General features: G+C 43.9%; 1 protein-coding gene and 1 pseudogene across 1 annotated transcript in view; one reads left to right on the forward strand and one right to left on the reverse strand.

Annotated features, from left to right (window-relative positions):
- Positions 1-11,386: 11,386 nt before the first annotated feature.
- On the reverse strand, positions 11,387-13,945 carry LOC139002042 (small ribosomal subunit protein eS27-like; annotated as a pseudogene).
- Positions 13,946-14,112: 167 nt separating this feature from the next.
- GTF2A1 (general transcription factor IIA subunit 1) overlaps positions 14,113-14,904 on the forward strand; it is a 47,250-nt gene continuing 46,458 nt past the window's right edge. The window contains exon 1 of the mRNA XM_070415549.1: positions 14,113-14,568. Within this exon, the coding sequence (XP_070271650.1) occupies positions 14,539-14,568 (30 nt within the window). The 5' untranslated portion in view covers positions 14,113-14,538. The remainder of the gene's footprint in view (positions 14,569-14,904) is intronic.

Consider the following 14,904-nt stretch of genomic DNA (forward strand, 5'->3'; position numbering starts at 1 on the left):
GGAGAGACAGTAAACCAGAGCCGATACAGCTTTATTTTATACTGCAAAATACCAGGAAGTTTTACTAAAGCCCAAGACAAAGGAGATTATGTGCATTCTTGTGGCTTCTTTGTAATCGTCACTTCTGGGTGGGCCCAGATGATCGTGTTTGTTACTGGTGCTTGTCTGGATTTAGATAATGAAACCCACTCCCTGGCACCTGAGCTGAAGGTCAGGCTGACAACATACCTGCCTCTGGCAAGGTATGTTTCCAGGGCATGGCTCTGCCGGGCACCGCTGGATTCAGATGACTATCAGCTCAAGAGCCTTTCCCCGGTGATCTCTACACACTTCTATCTGCCCAAACTCCACTTGAACAAGTTTTGAAGCCTACTTGCCTAGGTCCCACATTGTCACAAGGTTTTAGCTTCCTATGGTCCCCTTTCCCTTTAATAGCCAAGTGGAGCAATGTATTCAAGTAACTGTTGGGAACCAAGCTTGCTCCTTAATGTTCCTCAGGATTTGGGGGAGGGAACTTGAGAATGATAAGAAGTGAAGATGAGAATGTAAATGTCCTCAGTGTCCCTTCAAACTCTTCCCAGCTTCTCCTTGATTACCTCCAACTAACTGCTCTTGATTCCTCCATGCTGGGGAGCTTTATGTATTCCTAAAGCAGACCAATATGAGTTAATATTTATGTCATGCTTCTACTTTGGGCAACTGCTTATTCTAAATATTTTAGATGCTGCCCCCTCCATTCTGCGAAGTACTAATAACTCAAGGCTGGTGGTACAACCAATGTTTACTAAGGATTAACAATCAATGGTGAGTATTTACAGCACAAAACAGGAAAGAACTTAAAACTACATATCAGACATCCTTGCTCCTAAAGCTCATTGCCCATCCTCCACAGCAGGAACCTTTATTAAGCATCTTTCTCCCTTGACTCTACCCTGAGTAAGTGGAGCCAACTCCTCAAGTCCCCAAAGTACTGTCTCTCCAACTGCCAAGGGAAAACTGAAAGCTTTTCTTAAAATCCCATGTTAAGTGGGGATTAAGTTCTAAAGTCAACACTCTTGAAAATCACTTAAATTGCCCATAAAAATAAAGTAGACTAAGGCATGTCTTCTTTAATAAAAGTTGCTCTATGACCCTAAATTAATTTTTCAGTTTCTTCATTGAGGATACTGACACGGTCATCACCACCCAGAATCCTAGCCACCTGAATAATGTATTCCAGTTCATGGTCAAATGCATCACACAATGATTCCCTGAGTTTTACCAGATTGAATTGAGGGTTTCAGACATGTCAGTATTCTTTATCTGCCTCACAAACCCACTGAGTGGGATGGCAGATTAAGTGACTTGAATAGAAGCATATTGAGTCTTCACTATACTTTACTCTATTGTGCAAAGCAAATTTTAGTTCCACTCCATCGCATCCTGTCATGGACCCTAACCCTATCTTTCCAAACCAAATAAGAAGTCTATCTTAGATCTTCAAAAAGAGCTAATAAGTTTTTCCTTAGAGGTCTCAAAAAAGTTACAGATAATATTTTCAGGTGGAATTGACATCAACACATCTGTACTTTCCTCCCCCAAAACGGTCTGGTTCAACAGATGGGACTAAGAAAAAAATCTATTCACCTACCAGGAGCAAACCCCAGGCTTATGACATTTTTTCTCTTCTCTCCTTTTTTCTCTTCTCCCTTCTCTTCCTTCTCTTCTTTCCACTAACAGGCATGGTGTCCTGAGAGCCTAGACCAGTGGTTCTCAACCTGTGGGTCACAACCCCTTTGGGGGTCGAATGATCCTTTCACAGGGGTTGCCTAAGACCATCGGAAAACACATATATAATTACATATTGTTTTGTGATTAATCACTATGCTTTAATTATGTTCAATTTGTAACAATGAAAATACATCCTGCATATCAGATATTTACATTATGATTCATAACAGTAGCAAAATTACAGTTATGAAGTAGCAACGAAAATAATTTTATGGTTGGGAGTCACCGCAACATGAGGAACTGTATTAAAGGGTCGCAGCATTAGGAAGGTTGAGAACCACTGGCCAAGACTGATCTGGTGGCAGTGGCTGAGAAAGGGACATATTTCAGAGTCTAAACAGTTTCCAATTATTTCTTCCCAGGTTGGACTCTGAACAAACCACTGCTGCATATTTCGTCTGCTGCCTTTACCACATGTGAGCTGCCTTTCAATGTTTTATATTTTTTAGATTTATCCTCATAAAAAGCATTAGGTGACTAAGAGAATTGGCTTTCTCAGTGTGTGGCAAAAATGGACTAAAAGCAATATGAATCAGCAAACGTAAATCAACATGCAATCAAATGTGACTGAAATTCAATCTGTATTTTAGTAAAAATTTCTAGCAATCCCTTGATTGCAGCCTTCCCTTCTACCTCTGAGCCTCTGTAACCTGAAAAATAGTCTCTCTGCTTTTCTTCCTCTTCACAACTCAGAGGTTATTGCTGCCAGAAATGCTTCAAGAACATTTAATTCTGAATCGACAGACAGTACAAAATCTACCCTCTTTTATTCTCCTAATACATGCTGGGGGCCAGCCCAGGCAGTCCAGGGGTTCCCAAAGGTGTGGACGGAGTCGGCAAAGAATGTTTTACACGGAGACAGTGTTCAGAACTCTCCAGCTCTCTTTAGTCTCCGTGGATCTTCCTGTGTCTGGCTGAGGCCACAGAGAAAGATCCGGAGGCAAGCTGAGCCTTTATTTTATAGTCAGAGGTAAACAAGGTAGTGGTTTCCATAGTTACACTGTTCTTGTGAGTTTCACTTGTTTTTGTTCTTGTTCTTGCTGCACTTCCCTCAGCCCATTAGCTTCCCAGATAAGATCTAGGCAGCATCATAAGGTCAAGCCTAATTATGCTTAAGAGGACTGTGCCCTCTCAGCTGGGACTTGTTTGTGACTTTGCTAACAGGTCAGTCCGAGGCTTAATCCTATATCGGCTCCCCACAAATACACGACTAATAAGGGAATGACAATTGCAGTGAAAAAGAAAGGCTCAATGCAAAGGGGGAAGATACAAGTGAGAAAGAATCAACAATTTAGAAATACTGAACCTGGTTGTGTTTATCCTACAAGCCTGCAAGTGGGCTATCAGAAACGCAGTGGTTTTCGTGTTATTATTGTTGTTGTTTTAAACATATTTATTTTGCTATAAAAATACCAAATAACAAGCTTATAATACCAACTTATACTCCTGAGATTTTTAAATTATGAATTTAAAGCGTTCTCAAGACATCAATTTTAAGGCTCGTTTGGGAAAAGCTTACAAGAAAGTCTATATGATTTGTTAAGAAAAACATATAAAGGGGGAAAAAAACACCCAACTGCATAAACAAAGAAAAAGTAAGCAAAACATCATAACACTTCATAAAGGTGAACACTCACTTCTAAGGGAATGAATAGACCTGGTCTCTACTCAACGTCTGTGACCCCTTTTCACAAAAATGTCAGGGATGAGATTCCTACTCGCAGGGAGGCAATGCTTCTTTTTGGGGGATGTTTCCTTTGGCAAGGCAGCACCATCAAGTGGGGGCTGGAACTTTGAAGCCAATGCTCCTTATCTCTAAACCCAGACCTAAGTTCTTTGTGCTCTGAGACTTCTTTTTATAAACCATTTCATGCTTCAATAACAGCAAAGCTAATCTAATCCCCTTCCCAACCCCGTGCTGTCTCTGGAATCCCACCTGGGGTGGGGGGAGGGGAGAACTAAATACAGCAGTAACTAAAGCATCCCAAATCCTCTAGATCTTGGCAGTACTATTTTCAAGTACTTGTTTCAGATTAGAAGTGTTTTTTAATGTGCCCTGGGAGATGTGGAGACAGCACCTCCAAAAGTTGTACAATAAACATCATCATCATAGCAATTTTTTGACCCTCCTACATGGTCTCTCCCCTTAACACACTATATTTCTACTAACTAAACATAATGAGGAGTTGGAGGAAATCAGGCAGTTTAGGGTAAGGGCCACAGGGAGGGAAGATGGTAGGTTAGGAAGAAATAAACCAGATGGTCAGGATGTGAGCAAGATAGGTGGAATGTACCATACAGCTGTAGAGCTTCCCTTCCCTCTGAACCCAAGAGCAGGGAACTAAAAGTGGGGACATTAGAGCAAAAGGAGATTGGCTGGTGTTTTGTTTTTGCTTTTGTTTTTTTAAGGGCCTATAGAATGCAAGAACAGGAAAATTTAAAACCCTAGACTAGTGAGCTCCTGCGGCAACCCGTTCAGGTCCCCTTCCTAAACTTTGCTTATCTCTTGGTCTGTGAAACTCATTCTTTGATTTCATGAGACCACAAACCTGGACTCGACTGGAATTTTGGTATCATTTTGGGGGGCTCATCTGGAATATTAGAAACTGACACCTTCACTTTGTTCTTTCACTTTTATATTGGAGGTATAATTGTGGGACCCTGTGGGCCAGTTCAAAGTGATTAGCGCAGCTGCTGTACTCCAGACTCAGGGGACTGGTTTCTTGGGGGCAATGGGTCTAATCCAGGGGTGGGCAAACTTTTTGACTCGAGGGCCACAATGGGTTCTTAAACTGGACCGGAGGGCCGGAACAAAAGCATGGATGGAGTGTTTGTGTGAACTAATATAAATTCAAAGTAAACATCATTACATAAAAGGGTACGGTCTTTTTTTTTTTTTTTAGTTTTATTCATTTCAAACGGGCCGGATTCGGCCCGCGGGCCGTACTTTGCCCACGGCTGGACTGAAATGTCATGTCTAAGAGAGACATATTTGGACTCTGGATGTCACCAGAAAATTTGAAGGAATAAAAACTGACTTTGAAGCCAATAAGAGCTCCTTGGAGGAAGCCTGGTACCTTGCTAGGTCACATGGTTCATGGCAGTCTTTCCAGATAAGGAAGGAATGAAGGTTACTTTCCTGAGAGATGACAGGGAACCTCAAGACATTTTTGGAACCTCAAGAATTTTAGGAATTCACCCAAGTCTACAGGTATTGGTTGAGCATCATCCCATGCACCAAAAGGTCACCGGTTCAATTCCCAGGTTTTGGGTTTGGTTCCTGGTTGGAGTGCATGTGGGTGGCAACCAATCAATGTTTCTCTCTCACATTAATGTTTCTCCCTCTGTGTGTCTCTGTCTCTCTCTCTCTCTCTCTCTCTCTGCCCCCCCCACCTTCCTCTCTCTCTCTAAAATAATTTTTTAGAAAAGTAGGTAATATTACTGCCATTTTACAGATGAAGCAACTTGTTCAGGGTCAAAGCAAAAACAGGCATCTTGGTTTATCTGACTCCAAAGCTCACACTCTTGGGTACTTGCTATACCACTATACATTGCCTCTTCTAATTTATTGTGCAGCAACATTGGCACAGGCCCAATTTATTTTTCTATCTACACAATGGGAGTTATACCACTGACACATTGGGTAAAAAAAAAAAAATAATCTACCTTCCCAATGTTCTACCCCTAAAAATGGTCATCCTTAGTTTTCTTGACTTATGAAAGCTTTTGCTATCCTATATAATAAAAGGCTAATATGCAAATCCACCAAACAGTGGAACGACTGGTTGCTATGACATGCACTGACCACCAGGGAGGCAGATGCTCAACGCAGGAGCTGCCCCCTGGTGGTCAGTGTGTTCTCAGAGGGGGAGTGCCTCTCAGCCAGAAGCTGGGCTCACGGCTGGCGCATCGGTGGTGCAGGCCTAAGTTAGCAGTCGGACATCCCCCAAGGGCTCCCAGACTGCGAGAGGGCACAAGCCGGGCTGAGGGACCCCGCCCCTCCAGTGCACGAATTTCGTGCACCAGGCCTCTAGTCTTACCTAATAATAGACAAACATGGTAATTGACCATACCTTCGCTACGCCTCCCATTGGCTAATCAGCGAGATATGCAAATTAACTGCCAAAAAAGATGACGGCCGGCAGCCACGGAGCTGGAATGAGCAGGAGGCTTGCTTGCTCCAGTGATGGAGGAAGCCAAGGTTCCCCACCTGCTGCGGCCTGCTCTAAGCTACACTCAAAGCAACAAAGTTTCAATTATAGAAGGTAAACAAACCCCAGATACCTCCTTTCAGCCAGGCATGGCCACGGAGCTGGAGCCTTGGGTTGCCCCTGGCGATGGAGGAAGCCAAGCCCTGGCTGAGTCTGAGCTCCACTCCAGGTTACAAAGTTTCAATTATAGAAGGTAAATAAATCCCAGAAAAAAAATAAAAAAAGGAGAGGCTGGGAGCTTCTGTCGCTGGGGAGGCTTGGCCAGACTGAAAACAGCCATCAGCCCCTCACCCAGGCTGGCCAGGCACCCCAGTGGGGACCCCCACCCTGAAGGGCAAACCAGCTGGCCCCCACCCATGCACCAGGCCTCTATCCTATATAATAAAAGGGTAATATGCAAACTGACCCTAATAGCAGAAAGACTGGGAATGACTGGTCCCTATGACACACACTGACCAACAGGGGGCAGACGCTCAATGCAGGAGCTGCCCCCTGGTAGTCAGTGCGCTCCCACAGGGGGAGCTCTGCTCAGCCACAAGCCAGGCTGATGGCTGCCAGTACAGCAGTAGTGGTGGGAGCCTCTCCCGCCTCCTCAGCAGCACTAGGGATGTCAGACTGCAGCTTAGGCCTGCTCTCCACTGGCAAATGGACATCCCCCGAGGGCTCCCGGGCTGCCAGAGGGATGTCTGATTGCCAGCTTAGGCCCAATACCCTGGGGAGCGGGCCTAAACCAGCAGGTGGTCATTCCCCCAAGGGGTCCAGACTGCAAGAGGGCACAGGCCGGGCTGAGGGACAGCCACCCCCCCCCCCCCCGCACAAATTTTTGTGCACCGGGCCTCTAGTATAATTATAAAGCTAGACAGAAATGTTTTGATTATAGAAAATATTGCTAGAAAATGGCTGTTCTTGCCAAATTCAATAATTGAGTGCTATTTGGAATGGGAAATAGATTATTTTCAACTGATGTAGAAACAGAGAAACCAGTTACTTAAATGATTTAATAAATGCTTTTTAATGATGCTTTTATGAAAGCAATTACATTTAACCAGGGTAAAGTCTTGGTTTCACCTCTTAATTTTGTATATGCTATAGAGCTTCTTCTTGCAAATGAAGTTTGAGACATTATATAATTAATATATATATTTGACAAACTTAGGGAGCACATGATTTGATTTAAAAGCTTATATTCTCCTGGATTGATAGCTTCTTATTTCTAAGACAGTTGGAAAGGCCCTTGAACTTGTACCTCTAAAATTTCACAAATAGCAATTAGATTTTGGGCAAGTCCCTGCTTAAATTGAGTCTGTTTCCTATTCACAATAAAGGCATAATATTGCTTATCTCATTTGTCTGTTATAAGCTCTGAAGGAGATACCATTTCATCAAAGCTTTAAAGTAAATCTATTATTGTTGCTATTGTTTCTCAACTTTGCAGTTAATACAAAGTGCCTAATTCCTCACTTTAAAAAAAAATCCATTTTTTCCTGTTTAAATATCCATTCTTCTTGCCTACTGGCTCTCTCATTACTTTGAAGAACCATTCTACAACATTCCAGTGCCTTGTTCTCAAGAAGGTATTTGAATTGCACTCCTGGATTTTCTCACAGAAACCTTTGTTTAAACAAAGACTAACCTTTGATATTTATGCAGACTCCTTATTTTCATTCTGGTCTGGAATCTATAATAATTTTTCTGCTCCGTCACTTTTTATAATTTCTACTATTTCTACTACCAGAGGAAGGTATGTTATGAGGAGAAATGAAATTTGTTCATGTAGCCCTGGCTGGCATGGCTAGTTGGATGGGTGTTATCCCATGTATCAAAAGGTTGCTGGTTTGATTTCTGGTCAGGGCACATGCCTGGGTTTCAGGCTCGATTTCTGGTAGGAGGCAGCCGATCGATGTTTAACTCTCACATCAATGTTCCCGTCCTCCCTTTCCCTTCCTCTCTCTCTCAAAATCAACAAAAATATTTTTGAAAAATTGGCTCATCTAGTTTTAGTTTCGGTAATAATTCTCTAAGATGTAGTTTGTAGATTAACCACAGATATAATTTACCTTCTATGATGTATTTTATTAGAAAGTTGTCTATGTAGAATTATCTGTAGTATCAGAAACCTCAATCAAGGTAAAGGAACATGAGTAAGTAGATAAAGTTGCCAAGTAAATCAAAGATAATTTGACCACTAGAAGAATACTTTAATACTATTCTGAGCCAGTCTTAGCCAGCACTTTAATTTTCACCATTTTTAACTGGTGAAAATCACAGCTGTTCAAGTTGTAAATCAAGATAAGGCATATGTAGTTGAAAGCCAAGAATCCGAGAAAGAGGAAACCCATGTAATTAAACACAGTGTTTAATATTAATTACATTTATAACACTACCAGGCCTTCTTGGGAATACTCTCTTTGACTAGAAGACAAGCTGTGTGGATAAAGAACCATTACTGATTGTAAAATAAGACTTTGTTGGGTTTATTCTTAATTTTTTAATGGAATATTTAATTTAATTCAATAACTTTAATTTCATCAAATAGCCAGTAAGTATTGCAATTTAATTATCTCATAATTGTCATCTTTGTTTTGAAGTTTGTTTGAATTAGGATCCAAGTAAGTTTCCCACATAGATTGATAGGTCTCTTAAGTGTCTTTTGATCTGTAGATTCTCTCTTCCTACATTTATTTGTTGAAGAAATTGGATCATTTGTCCTACCACTTCCCAGGGTCTGGATTTTGTTGGTTGCATTCTTGATATGTAGCTTACCATGTTCCTGCATCCTCTGTATTTTTTGTAAGTTAGTTGAAGTTTGATCACATTCAGGGTTTATATTTTTGGGTGGTGGTGTAGGGGTTAAGACTAGCTTATAGGTAATAGCATGGTCTTCATCAGGAAGCTCATAATATGTGTTTCCTTTTCTGTGATGTTGGCAGATATCAGTACTTAAAGCCTTCATCTCTTAGTTGCAAAATGTTGATATTCTTTCATTCCTTATTCACTTATTTTTATTTACTTTATTTTTATTTTTTAAATATATTTTATTGATTTTTTACAGAGAGGAAGGGAGAGGGATAGAAAGTGAGAAACATCGATCAGCTGTCTCCTATACACCCCCTAATGGGAATGTGCCTGCAACCAAGGTACATGCCCTTGACTGGAATCGAACCTGGGACCCTTCAGTCTGCAGGCCGACGCTCTACCCACTGAGCCAAACCAGTTAGGGCTATTCACTTATTTTTAAAAAATGTATTTTTATTGATTTCAGTGAGGAAGGGAGAAGGAGAGATAGAAACATCAATGATGAGAGAGAATCATTGATCAGCTGCCTCCTGCACACCTTATTCACTAATTAACTGCCATACTTTTTCCAAGAGAAACTTCCTCTCACCTACTGTATTAATTTCCTGAGAGTGTTGTAATAAATAACCACAAACATCAAGACTTAAAAACAACAGAAATTTATCTCACAGTTCTGGTGGCCAGAGGTCCAAAATTAAGGGGTTCACATGGGAGAATCTGTTTTCTTTTTTGAACTTCTGGAGGCTGCTGGCCTTCCTTGTGGAGGCATCGCTCCAATTTCTACCACTCTGGATACATTTCCTCTTCCTCTTGTTTGTTCACCTCTGTGTGTCCCTTATAAGGACAACTTGTCATTGGATTTAGGGCCCACCAGTGTATATTCCAGTATGAGCTCATCACAAAATCCTTAACTTCATTACACTACCAAAGACCCACATAAGGTAATATTCACAGGTTCAGGGGGTTAGCACATGGGGGCCATTATTCAACTCACTACATCTACTACTTGGTACTTGGTGGTTCAGTTCATGTAGGAAAGGCTGCATATGTGCTTGATTATATTTTTTTATTCACCAATCTTCAAAAATAATGAGTTATTACCTTAATGTCCTCCAATAGTGACCAATTTGAATTTGCATGTTTTGTTTTTTAGCTTCATTATAAAGTATTATTTGATTTGGGTTCAACTTGCTGCGAGTATCCTTCTATTGATATTCAAAAGTGTCTCATCTTGCTTGGCCAGCATTGCTCAGTGGTTTAGTGTTGACCTATGAACCAGGTGGTCACAGTTCAATTCCCGGTCAGAGCACATGCCCAGGTTGTGGCCTTGATCCCCAGTGTGGGGTGTGCAGAAGGCACCCAATCAATGATTCTAATTCATCATTGATGTTTCTCTCTCCCTCTCTGAAATTAATACAAACTCATATTTCTTAAAAATCCTAAAATATTTTCATAGCTGCCTCAAGAGTAGATCTTAATCCTTAACATAGAGAAATGCCTTCATATATGTAGGTAGTTTTTCTTCTTTCTTAGCATTGTTGCTTAAATAATCATTTGGACAATAAACATTTAAATGTTTGGATACATAAGGGTTGGTGTTTATTTTGTTTATAGTATATTAAAATAGTATGCATTGATTTCCTCCCTTCTTTTGTTTGGCAGTTACCCAGTGTTTAGGCAGAATATTAAGAGAAAGAAGTAACTTTTTAATCTCCCAAATGAAAACATTTTGAAGAAAAAAAAGAATTCATCACAAAGAAAGAGCACTATTATGTATTTATCTGTTAAGTATATGACTGTTACAAAGCATGAATTCACAAACTGAAAACCCAGTATAAATGTTTCATATGGTTCAAGGACTTGCTAAAATTAGAAGGGTTAGTTAAGCTTTTGGGCAGAGAGAAGAAAAAGTTCAAATAAAAACTATTTAAATATGATTCTCAATCCAGTCTTATATGGGAGTTTTCTGTTCACAAATTCTCAGTTTTCTCAAAGGGCTGTAGCCTCCAAATTACTCAGATCCACTATTTTGGCGCAAGATCAGAAAATGTCTTTTTCTGAAACTAAACTGACTGGCACACATATTTTGATTGAAAACATATTATCATTAAATGAGGACTGAAAAACAATGAATGGGAATAGAATCCACTAATTCTTAGATGCCAGGCATACTGGGGAAGAGATCTGGGCAAATATGAATCAAGCACTTAAGCAATGTTGCAATTTACAGTGTGTGGAGAGGCCAACTCAGACAGGGCCTTGAGGGAGTTTGAAGGTCTTCAGGAGGCCAGCACTGGGTTTTCTGCCTTTTTAATCCAATAACTATATTCCATTATTTATTAGGTCAGACCCATCAGAGCATACCCATGTCATCAATCCCTACAGGAGTAATTTTGTGAAGAGTAAATCTCATAGATTCTTCCCTTATCCTGTCTGCAGCAGTCTTACCCTTAACTGATGGTAAAACACTTGATAATTTAGTTAAGAATACCAAGTGGTACAGTTAACGGAGGGAAGAGGGCTTTGTCTCCTTCAGTTGCTAGTGGTAATGGGCTTCTTGCAATATCCTGAGAAAAGGAATTTTCTGAGACTCACACAGGAGGATAAGATATGGTAGAAAGCTTTATTTCTGTGGAATTAAATCCCTGGGTTTCCAAAAGTCCCATTTCCCTTGGGTCAGTCATAGAAGAAGTGTAGCTGGGGTTCCAGGAGAGCTAAAATCAGAGCCAGTGTCCAGAGTTCCTTTCCATGTTGGAGCCGGGTCCAATCCAGCATCAGGCTAGCTTAGCTTTTGTTTCCTGCTGTAGTCCATTAGTCCATTGCACGTGGGGTCCACATGGCCCCCAGCCATACAGAACTTAAGGAGCCAGGAATCCCAAGTCACCAGGCAAGTGCATAAGTGCAACAAGAAAGAGAATTCCTTTCTTTAGAGGATTATGTATTCCCAAATTTTTGCAGGCTTGCAGTGGCCATGCCCATTCTGGCCAACTATCTCTGTCCCTTGGTGTGATCTGACAAGCAAATACCTTCCCTATGTTACCTCAACTTTACTGGGCATATGTCTATTTCCCTTTGTTGGATCCCTTCCCCCAGAGATTAACAGGGAATAGGCTGGTGGCTCCCTAGGGAGTACAAAGTTCCTGATGAACTGCTCAGATGACATTCCTATGTCTGGCCTTCCCTCTTTGTTCCTTTCTTATTAGTAACTGGCTAATTACATTGGAATCAGTAGGGGAAAAAAAAAGTGGAAGGTGAGGGATTCCATGTGCAAATGGTAGTATGTACAGGGTGTCCCAAAAAAACATATACATACCACTTTAACAGCTGATAGCTCAATTTTGAAAATGAAATGTATTTTAATAAACACTGTCTTTATAATTATTCAAAGTGTGTATGTACATTTTGGGGGACATCCTATATATAAGGAAGTAATAAGAAATCCTTTTAAAATACTGCAGTGAAATAGACTAGGGATGGTATAACTTTCCAGGCTGATATTGGCAGCTGATATTAACCGAATTACAAATGTTGACACTCATAATTTTATATATCAAGAACACTATGATTTCCTGTGCATTTTTAAAAATCCAAAATGTACTTGTGGGGATGGTTCCCCACTCATCTTGATATGAGGTGCTTTTAGCGCTGCTTCCTTCTGAAGGAGCATCCTTCTGCAAGCCTTGCTTTTCCTCCTGTTGGCTGACAGGGCAGTGGAGCAACTAACACATAAGAAAAACTACTGTTTGTACACGGCCAAAGACTGTGGTAACTTTATAACATCCTGGACATTTCATATCCATGAAATGGGAATTGGGGCTCTGCACCAGGTCTGCTTCTTATTTCCTCTTCTCTTTGGAGAGGGCTGCAGGAGATCCCTAGCCAGAGGCATGTTGATCTGAGGAGGTCCTTACGGAGGAAAGCTCCTGTGCATTTTTAACAAGTGCTCCCAGTGCCCCCAAACAGGCGGCCATGCAGGGAACTGAGAAGCAACTGAATGTTAAGAGTTGAATGGAGGATCATATGGCCTTAAAAGGAATCCCAAGGTTAATAAATATTCTTTATACCTATTCACAGACCTATCCACAGCTTCCCATTTTCTGAGTATTACTGGCCTCTGCCTTCTCTAATCTCTTCCTTCATGTCCTGGCAGGTTGCATCCGTTTCTCTCTCTAGTCTAGTAGGACGTCTGGTATTCTTCAAATCTGGTTTCAGCGGCATAAAACTTTGACATTTTCTTTTGCTTTGCCCTTTGAGGATCAACTCCCTCACTCGTCCAGACTACATTCCATGTCTCTCGAAATCCCCAAGGGCAAGAAAATTAGGTCCTGTGAATTGTACCTTCTAATCTACATAGAGCATTCTCTGTTCTGTGTAAAATGTGGACAGAACGGTGGGATTTAGCTTAGGCACAGGTCAGCACTCTAATTTGTACACTTTCTGCCAGCTCTCTCGCAGCGACAGGCCACGTGAGTTGGTGCGTTGGGGCAAGTATTTCAGACATTAGTACATGCTGGCCATGTGCAGTCACAGAATTTCGGCATTAAAAAAAAAAAAACAACAACCAGAGAATTACCCTTCTGTCATAATCCCGTAGTGGGTGCTTGGTTTGCTTCCTTGGGGAAACTTAAACCCAGAGACTTTTTAAGCTGTCCCGGTGGCGACACACAACTCCGCCGATTTCAGAACGTTCAATTCTGGACCATGTGAGCGGCGGGCCCACATCAGCTCCCATCGTAGTTAGGAACACGTACACAATGTTGCAAGCGCAAAGCCCACGCTGTGCGAGACGCGCCAACGCCGTAGCGCTGAGTCCGAGCCAGCTCACAGCCTCGGAGATGACTCCGCATTTAAAACTCTGCCCGCAGTGCCAGCGCGCCCGCGCCCGCGCCGGGGCCCGGAAGCGGGGCCACGTGACCGGCCCAGCGCAGCCATTCCCACCCCGGCAGCCGCCACCGCCCCTTCCACATCAACCCGTTCCTCCGCGGCGGGGAGGAGCAGAAACGCCCCACAGGAGGTGGTCCCAGCGGCGCTGAGCTCGAGTGTCACCAGTATTTACGCTTTTTCCAGGAGTGGTTTGTCTGCAAGCTGCTCACAGCGAAAAGAGCTGTCGGAGACTTCCGCCTGGGCGCCAACCACGTGACCATGAGCCTTGCGAGGCGACGGACCGGCTTCCCTCCTCCAGTCCCCGACTCCGCCCGCCCAGCGCCCTCCGCGCGCGTGACGAGCGGCTCTCGCGGTGTCTCGCTCTCGGCCCCGCCCCCTGCAGCCCCCGCCCTTTCCGCCCCTCCCTCCCCTCCGCCCTGTCTCTCGGCGGCAGCGGCGGCGGCGGCGGCTCGCGCAGCTCGTTGGCTCACTATATAAAGGGAAGACGCGGGCGGACCGGACGGCTGGAGCTGCAGCCGGTGGCGGCAGCGGCGGCGTGGGGAGCGGCGACCGGTGGTGGTTTCCCTCCTGGGCGCGGGGCGGGCAACGCCCCCCGGACCCCTCGAGGGTCTTGGATTTTTTTTTTTTTTTTAAAGGGCGATTCTTGAGGTTTTGAGCTTCGGGAGGACTGCCCCCTCCCTCCTCTCCCCGCTCCCCTCTACTTCAGGATCCGATTTTGTTTTACCATTTTCCCCTCTCAGCCCCCCCCGTCTTGCGGTGGCTTGCTTGGGTCACCCTCCGGTGTTTTGGTTTCTTTTTTTTTTTTTTCCCCCTTTGGTTTTGTTTTTTAGCTTGTTTTCTCGGGGTTGCCCCCCTCTTGTTTGTGTTGTGTGTGGAAATGGCGAACTCGGCAAATACAAACACCGTGGTAAGGACGTGGTTCGGTGGCCGGCGGGGGTTTCGTTCAGGCGGCAGCAACGGCCGGACCGGGCGGGGGTGGGGACGGCGGCGACTGCCGGCCTCGACTCTCCCCAGCCGCCCGCGCGGCCGCCGCAGCCGCTTCCCGCCTCCTGCCTCGGGCAGAGCGGGCCGGGGCGCCGGGCGGCGGGCGCGGGGGGGCGCCGAGGGCTCGCGGCGGCGGGAGGGCGGGGGACGCCGGCGGGGCCTGGGGCCGCCGCGGGGCGGTCCCGGCCGGAGGCCGTTGGGCAGGGGCGGACGCGCGGCCCCGGACCCCAGACCCCGGCCGCCGGGAGGGGGGGGGGGG

The sequence above is a fragment of the Myotis yumanensis genome, unplaced genomic scaffold, assembly GCF_028538775.1.
Source record: "Myotis yumanensis isolate MYYU_CA2020_CCGP unplaced genomic scaffold, mMyoYum1.0.hap1 SCAF_1, whole genome shotgun sequence".
Lineage (NCBI taxonomy): Eukaryota > Metazoa > Chordata > Mammalia > Chiroptera > Vespertilionidae > Myotis > Myotis yumanensis.